This window comes from Sycon ciliatum, chromosome 13, assembly GCF_964019385.1.
Source record: "Sycon ciliatum chromosome 13, ocSycCili1.1, whole genome shotgun sequence".
In the NCBI taxonomy this organism is placed as follows: domain Eukaryota; kingdom Metazoa; phylum Porifera; class Calcarea; order Leucosolenida; family Sycettidae; genus Sycon; species Sycon ciliatum.
In genome coordinates, this window is record NC_088655.1 from 12,520,195 (window position 1) to 12,538,454 (window position 18,260).

Consider the following 18,260-nt stretch of genomic DNA (forward strand, 5'->3'; position numbering starts at 1 on the left):
GTGCCGGATTATAGAGGGACCACTGTAGTAGTGTGTGTGTGTGTGTGTGTGTGTGTGTGTGTGTGTGTGTGTGTGTGTGTGTGTGTGTGTGTGTGTGTGTGTGTGTGTGTGTGTGCGTGTGTGTGTGCGTGTGCGTGTGTGTGCGTGTGTGTGTGCGTGTGTGTGTGCGTGTGCGTGTGCGTGTGTGTGTGTGTGTGTGTGTGTGTGTGTGTGTGTGTGTGTGTGTGTGTGCGGTGTGGTGTGCGTCTGTGTGTGTATGGGGATATTACTGTCTGTATCGGCTTTTGGTACAAATGTTCTGGTCTGTGCTTGCATGTGTGAACATGACATTGTTCTGGTCTATGCTTGCATGTGTGAACATGACATTGTTCGGTTCTCTGCATGCTATGTTGTATATTAATATTATGTAATTTTTTTAAGTATGCGTGCAATCGTGTGCATTGACACAAACAGTGTAGACGAGCATAGAGTGTACATTCATCCCTCATCAACCACTCCCCCCCCCCCCCTCAGGCTTGGGCAAACGAGAGTTTTCTGCGTACCTCTCATCTCTTTGTTTGTTTCTCTCTGATACTGTATTGATTTACATGTACCTCAACGTGTGCCTCTATCTGCAGTCGCCTTTATCCTTCGGTCAAGTTAGCGTTTATTGCGCTTTATTTACTGTGCGAATCAAAATATACGATAATAACAAGTCATGCTAGAGTGACGGCATGTGCGTGTATTAGGTTTGATGCGATGGGACATTATATGTGGAACAGAACCCGCATTGGGCAGATTGATTGGGATTGTGCTCGTATCAAACAGTGAACCGATTCATCTCCAGTGGCATACTGTAGTGGTTAGCCTCTACTACGTAGTAGTACTGTCGCGGACATGGAAATCCAGTCGATTGACCGGGGCCGGCGCCCTCTGCGCCTACAGAACGTAAGTCGTTGCATGCAGTGTACAACCATGTTGATCCGATGCGACCAGCAGCAGCAATATGTGCTACGGCTGCATGGCCAGCGCCCTGGGGCCGCTAGACGTGCGACCGGATTTCCATGCCCACGACAGTACTTGGGTAGCTGGCACTAGTCAATGGGCCATGGGGCACTGGCCTCGCAGCCGTGAGCACTGCTGGTCCATTTTTTCCGTGTGTACGTGAACTACACTAGCGCATGTACGCGCTAAAAGCAGTAAGGGCGCCGGTCCCGGTCATTCCGTCGGATATCAATGCCCACTCCATTGCACATTGCTATCTGCACGATGCACGTTGTGGAGTACTTCGACAGGATACGAGTAAGTGGTGTGACTGTGTAGCTCGGGTATGCAAAAGAAGTTGGATTTAACGAGCATCGATTGAATAATGAATCCAGTAATCAATACTGTATGAAGACCTTCCTTGAGACACACGTTCCTCACTGATGCGCATACATGTATCGATGGGGCCCAAAAGCACAAAAAGCAAAAAGAGCAATGTTGCTTCCTGGTGAAAGGTCGATTGGAATACCAAACTAAAATAGATATGAAACCAGGGACTACACCTTGAAAACCAAGACAAGCCACTCAAAAGGAGAAGTAATTATCCCTGTAGAATGTACACTCACACTTCGGCTATCCTGGTCCCCAAGTTTTAATTACAGGCACTTCGGTCTACCTTTGGGCGAGTTTCAGAGGAAATAATATTTCCTCTGAAACAAAATAATATTTCCTCTGAAACTCGCCCAAAAGAGCAATAATATTATCTGGTTTGAGGGAAAGAGACAAACGGGAAAAGTCTGAAGAAAAAATTGACTGTCACCACCAGGACACGAACCAGGGACCCTCGCTTGTAGCCAACGATGCTCTAACCACTGAGCTATGGTGTAGTCGTCATCCCAGCAGAGGCCGTTCAACGTTTTCTTCAGACTTCGTAACTCACACTTCCTGTGAACCCACACAGGCGGGTGGGACGCAGCCCTCACTGTAACCCACACACTTCACGTACAAACTAGCACGCGGGGAGCCCCAAGAATAATAATAATAATAATAATAATAATACTTTAGTAATGAAGGTACGTGTTGGGTCGTAAGTATCCACGCAAACACACATCCAGTCAAAATAAGGCACTTGTCAAAGTATCCGAATGTGCGTTGCATCTGGCTGTGTTAGAAGCTTTGTATATCCGTAAGTTAGATCCTGAACTTTGCGTACAGAAAGAAAATGTGTTGTCGCTACAATTGTTTGGTGTTACTCCTCGTCGAGGTGTTAACAATGTAACTTAATTTGCTCACTATGTTCTTGTCGCTATTATTATTTCCTTCGAGTTTTGTGTCGTGCTGAACTTGATACTTTTTCCACCTTGTCACGAGTGTTGTTATCTCATATCTTTACGCTATATAAGTTTTAGTCTTTCCAACTTGAGCCATTCCCTGTATAATCCTTGATGAGAAGGGACCGAAAACGTTCGGATACTTTGACAAGTGCCTTATTTTGACTGGATGTGTGTTTGCGTGGATACTTACGACCCAACACGTACCTTCATTACTAAAGTATTATCCGCCTCCGACTTCTTGTAAAATAATAATAATAATAATATTAACTGGTTTGAGGGAAAGAGACAAACGGGAAAAGTCTGAAGAAAAAAATTGACTGCCACCACCAGGACTCGAACCAGGGACCCTCGCTTGTAGCCAACGATGCTCTAACCACTGAGCTATGGTGTAGTCGTCATCCCAGCAGAGGCCGTTCAACATTTTCTTCAGACTTCGTAATAATAATAATAATAATAATGACAGTTCGCATATCACTCATTGCATGAGGTCAACGCATCTGTTAACAATTTCGAGCCAAGCAGCTCTATCAGAAGCAGATTGCACAGCATCCAGAAGCGAGAGATTAAGGCATATTATAGTTGCAATAATATTATTCTTGCTCATTTGAAACTCGGATGTTGAGCCATAAATAAATGTAGAAAGGAAAAGAACATAAGGATACGAGTCAAGAGTAACTCTCCATCACTGTAACTGGATTGCTCTTTTGTCCCTTTTTTTTAAATAGTGACGCCATATGGCATATCTATGACTTTTCCCTATAGAAACGCGTGTGATTCGGAGTTACGGACATTTAAAGTTACGGGCAGTGCTCGGTCCCAGACTGACCGAATAACCGAGATATGAGTAAGATGTTTTATCAGTCCAGAATAATGGGGAGATGCTCCACCGGGCCATGGCATCTTACCGAAGAGAATCAGGCAACACAAATTTTGATATATTTCCCACACAAGAGAACAATGGCTCACATGGTATAAGCAAGTAACATTATATTATGCTGTGCTATGTTCGATGGGTCCTCTCGTGCAGATATCCAAGGACCGGGCCAGCTTGGGACGAACGCACATGTTTCTGCTGTAAATCGGTGGCCAGCTTGGGATGAGACCACACATGACTATGGTGTATATTGGGGACTGCTTGCACTGCATGCGCTGCAAATCGGAGCAGCTTGGAGTGAACACATAGTAATTATATTATGTTTATGCTGCATATGGGGGCGGGCCAGCATGGGGTGAGCGCACATGACTCTTCTGCATACAGCCCACTATGCGCCACAGCATAATGTTCATCATAGCCTAGGAGCTGTGGCATCACTCATGATCCACAGCAAGAAGGCAGCAATACCTGTACCTATGGTGAAGTAAAATAAAGGCAACATAACATATAGCAGAGCATAATACGGTTGTAGGTGAATCTGAAGCATATCACCAGCCACACACTATATACGGCATTGATAAAGCTATAGCTACCAGGAAACTGTGATGATGACTGATGACACCATACCGGTGACTAACACCATGCCGATGACTCCTGCAGAATGCCGGTGGCCCCGCAAAGCAAGGTAACAACCAGCCGCCAGATTATCAGCGGTTTCGGAGGTACCCGAGTCATCTTCTCATACCCACGGCAGCATCAACGTAAACCTGGAAACACATGCACAAACAAACACAGTGTGATTCTTGAGTCCAGGTCAGTGTGCTCAGCAAAAATGCTGAAGCACTCCAGAGCTTTCCCATGCACACATTTTTTCGGTTGCACAAGTTAGTCCCAAGGAAAAGGTTTTAACTCCCCCCCCCCCCCCCACCTATATCTTCTAGTTTATTTCACTAATCGTTATTTCACAGGCCCTTGGGTATGAGCAAACACAGTGTGTAGAGAATAATGAGCCGAGCAGATAACCGAGGCTAGCACCATGCAGGCTATTAATTTAGTATGTGAGTGTGTGTGTGGCGGGGGGGGGGGGGGGGGGTATGCGTGTGATAGGTGTGTGTGGGGGGGGGGGGGGGGTATGCGTGTGATAGGTGTGCGTGTGTGTGCATGTGTTTTCCCCGTCCTGTTCTTTTCCAGTCGTTGTCATTTTCAGGTTACAGTACAGCAGTCGTCCGCTCTCCTCCTTTGTTTCAGCAGTTCTGCTGCTGATTATTTATTTTGGCCATTGCACCTCATAGTGACCATGCTTGGGTGGAGGGCGGCATGACCCGTTCGAGTAGTAGTAGTGTGTGTGTGTGTGTGTGCGCGCGTGCGTGCTTGTGTGTGTTTGTGTGGGGGATGGTGCGTATGTGTGTGTGTGTGTGCAGGGACGAGATTATGGGTCGTGCCCAGATGAATTTCAGTATCATATCCTAAAAGCCCGGGGAAATTGTACAGCCGTGCAGAGTCCTTTCCTAAGTACACAGAATGCGTACAGTCAGCCCTCGCTCAACCCCACAGATCCGTTTACCACAAAAATATCCGGATAGGCGAGAGAACCAGGATAATCGAACACACATACTGTATGTATGCATGGCATATGCTGTAAATCGGTAACCAACGATTTTATTGCGGATGGCGAGGGATCCGGATAATGGAGGACCGGATAAGCGAAGTCAGACTGTAACATGATTTGCTAACATGATTAGCTGCTGTGTCATTCAGCTTTGCTATCGACACGGAAGATTAAAATTTCAAGTCACTATTTGTCTTCTAAGGTCTTTGCTCTCTTCAACATTTCCTTGGCGACTTGATATGCGTGAACAACAGTTCTACTTTTTTATTCTTAAGAATTCTGTTCAGTAGATGCATGACTATGCTTGACTATTGCAGTGCCTGTTCCAAGCACTGAACACACATACAGTTCAGCACCAAACAGATCACTATCCGGTGAAGACGTGTGCTGGGGTTATGTGTCGAAGCATGACACACACACATGTATCACTGATACTTCTGATGATCGCTGAAATGCGTGAAACTTAAAGGTACAGCTACATAACCTTTGGCCTCTGTTGTGTGTGTCACTGACACTCTCCCAGTGACAACCATGCACTCTCACACCTATACACCGTCACTGACACTGTCCCATGTGACGACCATGCACTCTCACACCTATACACCATTACTGACCGCAGCAGGCACACAACAACATGAACTTGCGAGAAACGGCGCCTGGAAAGTTACGTGTGAGAGCTGACACTGCAACATGCTGAATATCACAGTAAGGTTACTAAAGTCACGCCTGCCCAGTTGTCCTAAAATCACACAAGCCCAGCTCCTCCTAACGTCACGCCAGCCCAGCTGAAGACATGGTGGGAAAAAGAGGGTATAATTTTTGCAGGGGGGCAAGTAATGGGGGGAAAAAATGCAGGGGTTTTTGATGCAGCCAAATATACTCTCCCCCACAATAAATTGGCAGGGGGGGGGTGGTAGATCTAGAGTGAGCCTCCAACCCCACCCTCCACCGTTCGATGGTTTGCTTATATAGCTGTCTGGCTGGGAGGTGTCAAAACTCGGCCAATCAGAGACAGGCATCACTCCAGCGTGTCCAGCGTGCTCCAGCGTGCTACATACAACAACCTTCACTTACAGTTGGGCGACAGGTGATAGAAGTCGATCATGCGGTGATAGAAGTCGATCATGCGGTGATAGAAGTCGATCATGCGGTGATAGAAGTCGATCATGCGGTGATAGAAGTCGATCATGCGGTGATAGACGTCGTGCAACAAGCGCTGGATGTCGTGCTGGACAACGATGTGCAAGCAGGGCTTTTCTATGCCGTGGTAACCTGTAGAATAACAGCAGGAACCGGAAACATAGCACTGAGTTAGAATCGACACCATCCAACACAACTCGCACATTGCACTAACTTTACATGATGTGCAGCACGGCTTGTGAACAACTGAGCAGGGTACTGGGTACATGATGATTGTGATCATCATAGCCAAGAAATACTCATGCCATTCAGTATGGTGTGAGTAGAGGAAAGGATGGTTTATATCCTAACGAGTTCGTGGACTTCGATTTCCTGCTGCCCGATACAGTTGCAGTCAGTCCAGCTCCGGCGACGTTTCAACTCCGTAGCCCCTCATATGTTGCTCTTCTGGCGCTAGCATTTATTTGAATCCGAACCCAGAACTGCGCTTCGTAGGCTGCATGATGGTAGCACTTGAGTTGAGACCTGGACAGTGTTCATGAATGGTCTGTGTTCCACTGTTCCTCACCGCGTTTCACGAGTGCCTGTAGACGTATTTGGCCACGATCGTCGCGGCCAATCGCCAGCTTTTGCCACCTAGAAACTGGACGTTATCAATACTCAATCTGCGGACAACTGTTTCGTCCTTTGTGGACTCATCAGCGCAGCACAGAGGGAATTAAGCCGAACCTGATAGCAATGGAAAATAAAATAAATCTCCAAAGCCAGGTTATCAATATCAACTTGTGGCAACTGCGCCTCGCGGTGTACTGGAACAGCACGACCCGCCTGCCAGCAGTGCAGCTCAGTGCACTCGCCAGCATTTCCGTGCGCATTTCGTCCTACTCACCAGTACAGATCCGCATCACGTACCGCAACCGTATGCCGCTACTACGAGTACGGCGCTTGCACGCGTCAGCTCAGGCAGTGCTAACTCCAGTGCCGACAGGAGCATCCCAGGGCAAAGTGTAAGGCCTCATCAGTAACTGTGTAAGCACTCAGTTTCTCACTTCTCAAAATTACTGGACTCACATCCTGATCCTATGCTCCGGAGGTATGTTGCACATGGTCGTAATTGTGGGGTTGTGGTAGGTTTCATCGGCAACCACTCAACTAACTGGGATCCATTGAATTTAACACGGTCACATGCTAACCCAGATTATATTTCTGCGCAACGATCCGTTTCTTGCAGCAGGCTTGAAACAGCTGGCCGATCCGTTTCTTGCAGCAGGCTTGAAACAGCTGGCCCGTGTTCTTCACCCCCCTTTCTCGCCTCTGTGCTGTTCCGGCGTAGATGCGGTTCCTAGACGAACGGGAAGTTACACACGACACACCCTTTGTAAAGCCTGGAGGGTCGAAGTGTCAACGATTACATTCCAGCAGACCGTGTCTCTCCACAATGTCAAGATGACAATGCTGCAAACATGATTAGACAATTGCTCGCCCCGCTGTATCTTGCTAAGCTCAATGTTAAAAGTGCATTCTGCCGAATTCCCGTCTGCCCGGAGGAGTGGCCCTTGTTGAACCGCTGGCAGGATCAATACTGTTATGAGAGCGTCCTGCCCTTCAGACTGTACAACGCTCCAGGCCAGCTATATGGAACTCTGTCGCATCCGCCAGTGAATGGATTGTGTGCGGGCAGTTCGCACTCCCACGCCTGTTGCATTACGGGGAATACCTCAATTAATGTTACTTCCTCAATGCATGCTCTGGACTTGTGTTACCTCGCCAGCAACTCGCTATTCTGCTCCGAGCGTTTACATACCTCGGTGTTTCTCTGGCCCCAGCAAAAGTGGAGGGTCCAGCTCAATTCCTGACGTTATTGGCATCTTCCGATTACGGGAAATACCTCGACTAACGTTTCTGTCTCCATGCATGCTCTGGACTTGTGTTAGCTCGCCAGCAACTCGCTACTCGGCGCCGTGCGTTTACATACCTCGGTGTTTCTCTGGCATCAGCAAAAGTGCTTCCTCGATGTATGCTCTGGACCTGTGTTAGCTCGCCAGCAATTCGCTACTCGGCGCCGTGCGTTTACATACCTCGGTGTTTCTCTGGCGTCAGCAAAAGTGGAGGGTCCAGCCCACGTCCTGACGTTTATCGGCGTCATCCTGGACACCCGCGCGCTCACATCAGTCTGCCGATGGACGAACTTGCCAAGCTTCACGACCTCCTACGGGCCACTCTCAACACAGCTTCAACTACCCAATGTCAACTCGAGTATCTTTTGGGAAAGCTCTCGTTTGCTACAAGAATGATAGTCCCAGGACGCACATTGCAGATTGTGGTCACTTGCCAACTGGTACCGGCAGCCGTATTACCTGATCAAGCTCTCCGAAGAGTGCCTCAAATACCTTCGCTGATGGCCTTAGCTCCTGGAATAGTAGAACGGCCGGTCCTTCTTCCTACACCCTAAGTGGACGCCGTCCCCCAACTTGCTGCTATTCACTGATGCAAGTGGTGCACTTGGCTGGTGCGCAAACAATTGCAACCGGGGATAGGGCAATGGACAGTCAATCAAGCAGACCAGCCAATCGCAAAGAGTGGTTTGCAATTGTGGCAGCACCTGGAAAAGCTAGCGGCACCAGCAGCAGATGCCAATCGATCGGCTTTGCAGCAACTGCGAAAATCTTGCTCATCAGTTGTGGCTATGGCCTGGCGTCATACACCGGCCACTCGTTTCGAATCAGCTGCCGGACTCGATATTCAGAGAGGCGGGAAGGTGGAAAGCCATGTCTGCCCGAGTAACATTCAGAGGCCACCAGCAGCCAAAGCATGGGTGGCTGTGGCAATGGCCTCAGCCCATGATATCGAGTTCCTGTTAGTCAATCGTTACCGAGCTTGCACTGCTTACAAATATCACAGGTAGCTGCACTTTGTGATCCGCTCTGGGAGTGCCGATTTATGGAATATATGCTCTCAACTGGTTATGCATCTCTATATATCTAGCATTTGGCGGCTCTATTCAGAGTCATTGGCGGCTCCATGCGGAGGCATTGGCGGCTCCATGCGGAGTCATTCGGCGGCTCCATGCGGAGTAATTGGCAGCTCCATGCGGAGTAATTCGGCGGCTCCATGCGGAGTCATTCGCTGGCTCCATGCGGAGTCAATTGCCGGCTCCATGCGGAGTCATTCGCCGGCTCCATGCGGAGTCATTCGCCGGCTCCATGCGGAGTCATTTGCCGGCTCCATGCGGAGTCATTCGCCTGCTCCATGCGGAGTCATTTGCCGGCTCCATGCGGAGTCATTTGCCGGCTCCATGCGGAGTCATTTGCCGGCTCCACGCGGAGTCATTCGCCTGCTCCAAGCGGAGTCATTTGCTGGCTCAGCTGCGAGCCATTATACCAGTTGCTCGAATCGGCACTCCCAGCTTAATGCAAAACTCGGTTGCTCTGTTGTGAGGTGGGGGGATGCTAATGGGCAAAATGATCTGTTTTACGTGCGATTTGGATCTAAATCTAAAATTGGTGTCCAGTTTTGAAAGGGTTTTAGTCAGATTTTGCATGTGAAATGTTGGCTGTTGTTGCCCCTACACCTCCTTTGATTACACTGAGCTGAAAATCTGGTCTAAAATTTGGTGCTTTAAATATCAGGTTTTTGCAGCTCAGCACTTCAAGCCATCTGACTCATAAGCAGACCACTCACCCGCTGATAGACACGACTCAGCAACAGCATTGTCCTTGGCATTGTCCTTGGTTTATGGTCTGGGAATGGAAGGTCTCATGGTACCTGCAAACAAGGAACACATGAATGGAACCATCTTCCATTACATGAACATACCTTCCTTTGCACACATACATGAACACACCTTCCTTTAGTCACATACAGGAATGTGCTTCTGCTGCTTGTGCGTGGATGGTTGAACATGCATTGTCGTGTATGCATGTATGTGTAAGTATACGGTGCTTGTGAACATGCATGAGGTCAATGCCAGTCGATAGTCAGTCGATGCTTGATAGCTATCTATTTGATAAGAAATTTGGTTCAGTTGTTTCACCCCTGAAGAGTACATAAGTCCCCCAGATTGTGCAACTTCAATATGGGTGCTGTCCCGACGTATCCCCGTACATTAGCGTACAGAGTGTGCCTGTTAAAGTTACAATTCAATTAGAGTTAGAGTTACCTTCAGTTCAGTTCAGTTTTTAGTAAACAACAGTGTGTTCACTGAGACCTTTGTATTTTTGCCTCCGAGAGACTGCGGCCCGTTACATAATTATTTCGAAGTTTTCTCCGGGTACCGTAGTTCTGCGCATATAAGCCCATGGGCTTATATTATTATGTGAAATAATGCAGTTTGGGGATAAAATATCCAGTAAAACATGTTCGTTTTTTAGCCCATGGGCCAATATTCGAATTTTGAAGGTTCACGAAAAAGTACAAGTCCGTGCTCATAGTGGGTCTACCATACTCTATTGGTAAACTGCACTGACCTGCTGTACCATGGTAGGAAGAGTCCACATTGTGAAAAATTCTTGTTGACACGCGAGTTGCATTTGTGTCTGTTTATAAGCCCATGGGCTTATAAACGGAGGTGAGCTTATATCCGGATATAGGCCCGTGGGCGTATATGCGCGGAATTACGGTATGGCATGAGAGAGCTGCAATAATATTACCATAACTATGGTGCAAAACAATGAGTGGTAAACCTGTACTTTAGCGCCCCCAGGTCGTCGGATGTCTTGTACTAAAAAATGTAGTACATGTATTCAGGTGATTTCAGCACTAAAATGACTACACTGTACAATGACTATGTATATCAGTGTTGTGCTTAGTGCCATAATTGTATGGGGGGCGCTAAAGTACAGGTTTACCCAATGAGCGACTCAGAAGTCAATATTGACTGGCTGATACCATTATCGCTTACAAGTCCTATGCATTTGATAGCAGCCTCCGATTGCCTGACCAACGTTGTAGCGGGAAAACAACATTCGTCGCGTATGAGAACGAACTTTTCGTTTTGCTCTATTTCCTTTTCGCCTAGTTTTCCACTCTACCGGTATTCCAAAGGCAAAACTGAATCCCAAATCAGTCACCTGGTCACTAATGATTATGTACTCTTGAAACATGAAAGTGTCACTATGCAGTACATGTCTGTATGCATCGGTGGCAGTACAAGAAAATGACATAAATTCAGCACTTGAAAACGAGTTTATGTGCACATCTACGCTCAAGTGAAACGATCAACAACGCTCTAGCCTAGTCTAGGAACACTGAAACACTACTCACCCGTGGAAGCTAGCGGTTATGAACTGCTCCACAGTCACAGGGCCCGGCGCTACTCCACCATCAGCCCCAACAGTTCAGCTGCCCATCACACGAACATTGCTATGAGTTCTTCACACAATCTACTACAGTGCCTAGTTCTGTAGACTCGGCTAACATTTCTATCCTGATTGGAATGCTAATGCAAGTAGACAACATCACGCCTGGAACTGATGCAAATACCTTCATCCTGTAGAAGATACTTTCCACGACTACGGCCATAAAGTCAACCACCCGAACGAGACCAATGCACTCAGACTTCAGGAAATTAATTATTTTCACTGTTCACTACGAATGAATGAATGGCCTGCAGAAGAAGTGAGTGTAGTCATGGCGGTGGCTCGCCCGAAATTATTTCTCACTTCAAAAATCGCGCCAGTCACGATGCATGAGTGCAGAACACTGTCACAGGATGTAACATAGTCATTTTCCAGAAAATATCTTGTGCATGTGGCGAATTTACGTTCTGGGATTACATTGTACACATATCGAGCAGATAGAATGATTGCAATAGTTATAATATTGAATATGGGTGGGTAAATATTGTGTTTAGCGTTAGATAAAGGCATGAAGCTGTGTACTAGTATGTGCTAACAGTGTCAAGGTACATACATACATGTACATGACTTATCCCACTGACCAGGTAAGGTAAGTGACTTCTCTTGTTAGACTACTCATGCACTCAGCACAATGAAAAATGTTCATTCGTTCAAAGTCAAAGGCTATGTTCTATATTTAATATAGAACATTTCGGCAGCTATTCAATTTCGGCTATATCGGCTTTCGTGATGAACTAGTATTCATCCCGTGCCGGAAATAAATCGCTACCGAAATGTCGAAAATCGTGAAATGCCGAAAATTTTCGGGGCGGAAAACTTGTAAATTGACAGTGGTTACACATGCAAGACACTTGAACCAACCACACCCTGTCCTGCCCCTAGGAGTACGAACCGTCACACGAACACAGTCACAACTGGCAGTGGCACACTTGCACAGCAGAGGTCCTGACTGTCTGGCCTCTGCGGACCCAGCACTGGAGTATTATTATCTATTGCGCAGTATCCAAATAATTGGATGAGGACGGGTTTCAGCTGGTTGAGAAGGGAAACAGTGGTTGATAATCCCGTGCGCAGTTTGTTCACTGTACAGGGATGGTCATGATTAGCTCAATTTTAGCAAAAAAAATAACAATGGTATGATCAGAAAGAGGCTAGTGTACAGGCACAAGCGTGTATGCTAGTAAATGTATATAAGATAACGACAGGATATTTTGGACAACAAAAAGCATGGCTCAGCTGTCAGACAGCCAAACAGCTCAATAGCCAGCCTTTCAGAGATTGGTTAGGAGGCTTAGCGCTTCTGAGTGTGCGGACCAGGCCATGCACGGGTACTGCCATGGATGATGACGGTCAACAGATTGTGCATGGGAGTGTGTGCCGGGTGGTTTGTGTGAGTCTGGGATGTGCGTGTGTGTGTGTGTGTATGTGTGTATGTGTGCGTGTGTGATGTATGAGTGTGTATGTGTGGTGTAATGTGTGAGGTGACGGAACAAGCCGCTCGGTGTGTGTGTTTGACTGTTTGAGTTATGAGCAGTGCGTGGGTGCGAGAATCCTGAAAGCAGGCAGAGCGTATGATTGCCTGCATTTCCAGACACATTGCTAGATCTAAAGCCCAATCTTGTTGGTATTTCAAAGCTTGTAGAGTGAGGTTAAGAAGTGAGCGAGGCACCGCCGACGCGTCTTGCGCGAGTGCTTAGTGGAAGCACACGGGGCCTAGCTCATAGCCAAACGATGGCCGTCCGGATGCCGACGATACGGACATGTCAGTGACTGGCAGCTGGTGTGGCTGGTTGCTGCGAAGCTGGAACACGGACTTTGAGCCCGCGGTGTTCACCTGTGTCAAATACAACAAGAAAACGCACAATCCGGAGAGTTCCGTAATTTATATCACGAGATGCAGTGCAACTCTGATGAGATGTACCCGCATGGGCAGCAGGAAAGTGTACTTAGTATCCAAGGTATTTCCTATACTAACATACATTCAGTATGGCTCACTACATCCGTGCTCCAGACAATGTCCGTACTAAGCAAGGCCAAGGGTATGTATTATCAGAGTATGTACTAAGTGAGCTCTACTGTACATCCTTTGGTAGTTGAACTCTGATAAGGCGTACCGGCATGGGCAACAAGACCGTGTTGTACTTAGTATCCAAGGTATTTCCTATACTAACATACATTCAGTATGGCTCACTACATCCGTGCTCCAGACAATGTCCGTACTAAGCAAGGGTATGTATTATCAGAGTATGTACTAAGGGAGTTCTACTGTGCATCCTTTGGTAGATGAATTCTGATAAGAGGTACTGCAACAGAATTGTACTACAAGGAGCTGGCAAATCTCCTTGACGTGTTTGATCTGACGTCGTCAACTTGTCACCACAGATGCTAACAAAGAAAATGACCAGCTTCAGACTCTGATGTGTTGATATACTGTAAATATACAAATTTTCGGCAGCTATTTAATTTTGGCTATATTCGGCACCGACCCAAAACGCCGATGAAATTTTTCACAGCATCTGTCACACTATACCTTGCCCTCTACCCCACGCCGGAAATAAATCGCCGCCGAAATGTCAAAAATCGTGAAGTGCCGAAATTTTGCAGCGCCGAAATTTTGTATATTTACAGTACACAAACTTCAAAGTCTTCCTTTAGGTTTTCTTCTCTATTAAACAACACTTGACTGACTTCAGCCAAACTATTTGCAGATGAGAGCAACTGGGGATCAAAACCAGAGCCTAGTGATAAAATTTGGATAAAAACTTGATATACCGCTCCCCGGTTAGGTTCCTAAAATCTTCTGTTGAGAAGAAAAAGCCATAGTACCTTGCAGCCATCCTGTACTGGAGTGACATGATCCACGTTTGAACAGCAGCTGTTGGCATCCTGGCACAGCTCACATGGTGAGGACATTGTGGAGCTGGCATCGGAGTGACGGAACACAGTGCCTGCACACACAGTTGAACACCACAAACAACCACAACACAATGACATTATTAGAACATTCCAGGAAAGTGACATGAGACTGATGGAGTATGGTACCTGCACACACTTGAACTAAAACAACAAGACAATCACATTACACAATGACTGTATATGACTGTATGACTGTATATGACTTGGTTACATTGGTGGACAGTTAGTCATAACTCGTAACATTTTGTCCTTTCTTTTTGATCCTTTTTGTCCTTTCTTTCTATCCATGATTACTTTGGCTCGCGCTCAACAACCGAGTTTGCAATGACATTATTAGAACATTGCAGGCAAGTCAACATAACAGTGATGGAGGATGGTGCCTGTGCACAGTTGAGCTAAAACAACACCAGCACAATGACATTAAAAGAAAACAGCAGGGTGGGTGGAGTATGATGCCATAACTACTGCCATGTTGTTTCACGAAGGAGAGCATGTTTTTTTGCATACTGCATATCAGAGCTTCTAGTGAGATTTTTGAACACTTGCTATCTGAACCAGATATTCTGTTCTGAGCTCTGTGTTAGGAGTACGAATATGGCATGTGTGCAACCGGAGTTGTGAGAAACATTCGGTCACAACTGAGGTCAAATACATACATATCGCAATGCTTGTGTAAATTGGCCATGGTGGACACGGAATTAACATCAAGAACAGCCAGTCAACTAACTAAATCATTGTGCATTAACAGACCATGCAACGTGAACGGATGGTTCGACACTGCTGTCACAGGTCAGAAAATACATGTGTGGTGATTGTCTCCGATTCTGTCCAGAACCGTACACCGTGAACCGAACATGGCGATGTTCAAGCTTTTGTGAAATTTTTAAATTCACTGCTTATCTTGCTAAAAGCAACAGTACAACATGGCCATAATAGATCCATTGCATTCAAGGCTGATGATCGCGATCAATTGCTTGATGACGCACCGGTTTGACGTAATAGATACAGGGGTGGAAATACCAGTCTTACCTGATGATCCAAGCATCTGTACATGTGCACTGGTGTGGTCCTCAGAGCCATCACAGTGGAATGACACGGTCTGGCTTGCTGCCTCGCTGGTCATCTGCAGGTAGCGGAGCTGTGAGCCGTGGGCTGTGTAGTTGAACTGTACACACACACACACACACACACACACACACACACACACACACACACACACACACACACACACACACACACACATGGAAAATTGAGTAAACTTCTATGTTTAGGAAACTTCACTTCTCAACTCCAAACTGCGCTACAATCATACTGTAGCGGACATTGAAATCCGCTGAAAAGTCGAGCGGCCACCGGGCACTGGCTGTGCAGCCGCGGGCACTGCTGGTCCATTTTTACAGTGTGTACATGAACTGTAGTGCATGTACGAGTATGCGCTAAAAGCAGGAATGGCGCAGGCCCCGGTCATCCCATCAGATGTCAATGTCCACGACAGTACATCATCGGCCATTTCAATTATCATACCTGGCCGTTCTGAGCGTCACTTGTGCATTGTGTGTTGCGCTGCTGGACCTGCGATGAGCGGTGTGCATCACTGGGCTGTACGCACGTCTGGCCACCAGCCTCAAAGTCACAGTGTACGGGAATGGCATCACCACTGTGGCCACCATTGGGATCCATCCAGTATTGGCCTGTACAACAACAACCAAATGGCAAGCAAACAGTGAGCTAAAAGGAAGATCAGAACACATCAAGCCAACACACATGAATTTTGCAAAACTGATGCCGCATGAAGGTTCAGTCAAAGTTGTCCAGAGAACTTTTTATGTGCATCAAATATGAAGTCAAATTCCCCCCTTACCTTCTCCCTCCCTCCCCCCCCCCCCCCCCCCCCCCCACACACACACACACTCGTCTCTTGTTTGTGGGCATTGACTGAAGGTGCGTTGTGTATTGTATGAGTGGAACACACACATGGGCACACAACTGAATAGCAACAAGGTTAGGTACAGTTCTTAGAATTACTGATAGTTTGCGAACCGAAGTTTTATGACTTCTCACCCCTCCCCTTTCGAAACGTGTTAATTGCGGACGACCCCTTACACACATTGCTTCTAAAGACACAGTTAACATCTTGAACTCAGCACAGAGTCGGTGGTGTTTTGCAGAGACTTGCCGATACCTGCTGGCTGTCCTGACACTCTTACTAGCCATCCAATGCTCATTTCAATTGATGGATTTTCACCCTGGAGATTCCTGTCATAGGTATTATTTTGCCTTTGGAAAATAAATAAATGAAAATGAACTGAACTTACCACTCTTCAGCTGGCTGCTGCTGGAATGCATGAGATCTTTGCATGATGTTGCCGGTCGCTCCTGCGAGCCATCCACGCTCAGCTTGTCGAACACAGAGTCGCTTGCCTCGTTGAGACGCATGCGGATCTAAGCATAACAACCATGTTCATGATCAGGGTTAAGCTCGATCAATTTATCTCATGCATACAAGAACAAACAGATGAGGTAAGAAATCGGATAGGAATGTGTACTGTTCAGCTCTTTACAGAAGTTAATTTCTTATGCAAAGCCATCATAATAATACAATTATGTCAATCGCTCTGCATGTTGCACATAGCTCGCTGAAAATGCGTCCGTGAGCAAAACATAATAATGGAATTGGTACGTACAAGAGTATCATCTACTTACAGTTTGGCTCTCTTCGGTTGATCTGCGTCGACGGCCAGTGAAGGTACCGCCAAGGTCTTCTTTAGGAGTGTCGGGGCATGTCTTGACGATGGTGTTGTCACCAGGTGGGCCCTGCAATACACAGAGTGTAGTCATATTAACAACAAACAGAAATTGTTCCACGTTGTGATCCTATCTTTCCCCCTTTTTCCTACACAAAACCATGCCGTTGAAAGCCCTTATTCGAATACTTGGATGAACGCGACTGGCCAGCTCTCCACAGGACAAGTACGGAATATCATCACGTGGTTCAACAAACATTGAACTTAGAAGCTATTACCGCTGCAGGAAAGTGAAGGGGAGGCTACCTATACACTATACCGTGTGTCAGATCTCACTGATTAAGTGCCACCAGATCTCTTTTGCTCAATAGGTACTACTAGAAATTCAACATGCCAACAAAGGTTTCCGTTGACTACTGCATTGCAATTAGTTCAAGTGTGAACAGAAAAGATGAGTGGGTAGTTAATCGTGGATAGTCATCTACACATTTGATGTTCCTAAATTTTAAGGAAACCAACTGCTAGTAGCAATACACTAAGGCCAGTCAAGTGATCTATATATTATGACCGTGAGTTTATTCTTAATTTCAACCGACTGTCACAACTGTAGAATGAAGAACACTCGAAGTTCACTCGTATAATCAGGTGCGTAGTACCGCCTTTGCACGTGGTCCGGCAGGAGGGGATCCCGGGAGCTTCCCCGGGGAAAATTTTGAAATTATTGTTCATGGTCCTGCATTCTGGGCACTTTGGGCCTTGTTTGGGTGAAAAAGGTGTCCGGCCAAAGCCGGACCGGCCGGACAGGCTGCTACGCCCCTGCTACACTGTACTTACAGCATCACCAGGTTGTCCCTGATTTGTGCCAATCAGATCACAATCACCAGCACCACCATCAGAGAGCACAGCAGCAGCAGTAGTAAACGCAAAAGATGGAGAACAGAGAACAAAACCAATGAGTAATGGCATGCAACAGCATCACATTCGGAATCCCATTGTGAGTTATGGAAGGCAACAGCATCACATTCGGAATCCCATTGTGGGTTATGGCATGCAACAGGATCACATTCGGACTCCTATTATGCATGATCCATATAATGTAGAGCTGTCATGCTGCATGGTCCTATTTTGAACATTGGTAGCTATGAGAAATGCAGTTATCTGTCCACCGGTGCAAACTCCAGCCCGTTTTAGTGCTGGCCAAGCCAGGTAGAGTCGATGGATACTTTCCCCACTGAGCACTGTCTAGCAAAAGAACTGAAGAACCACATCTGTTATTGCAGTGAACAGCATGAGTGAGATGCAAGGGTACTGCCAGTTACTGGG

At 46.7% G+C, this 18,260-nt stretch overlaps 1 protein-coding gene and 1 long non-coding RNA gene across 2 annotated transcripts in view; both read right to left on the bottom strand.

Annotated features, from left to right (window-relative positions):
- Positions 1 to 3,269: 3,269 nt before the first annotated feature.
- Positions 3,270 to 11,480, bottom strand: LOC135829575 (uncharacterized). Its single transcript, XR_010555859.1, has 4 exons — positions 11,183 to 11,480; positions 9,602 to 9,685; positions 5,855 to 6,052; positions 3,270 to 3,938 (listed from the first exon to the last, which is right to left on the bottom strand). It is a non-coding gene; the product is annotated as an uncharacterized LOC135829575 (long non-coding RNA).
- A 743-nt stretch (positions 11,481 to 12,223) lies between these two features.
- Positions 12,224 to 18,260, bottom strand: part of LOC135829568 (collagen alpha-1(I) chain-like) — a 45,940-nt gene continuing 39,903 nt past the window's right edge. The window contains exons 56-62 of the mRNA XM_065341963.1: positions 17,772 to 17,789; positions 16,897 to 17,007; positions 16,509 to 16,635; positions 15,718 to 15,884; positions 15,223 to 15,358; positions 14,104 to 14,225; positions 12,224 to 13,111 (exon numbers count right to left, since the gene is read on the bottom strand). Coding sequence (XP_065198035.1) covers positions 12,971 to 13,111; positions 14,104 to 14,225; positions 15,223 to 15,358; positions 15,718 to 15,884; positions 16,509 to 16,635; positions 16,897 to 17,007; positions 17,772 to 17,789 — 822 coding nt within the window. The 3' untranslated portion in view covers positions 12,224 to 12,970. The remainder of the gene's footprint in view (positions 13,112 to 14,103; positions 14,226 to 15,222; positions 15,359 to 15,717; positions 15,885 to 16,508; positions 16,636 to 16,896; positions 17,008 to 17,771; positions 17,790 to 18,260) is intronic.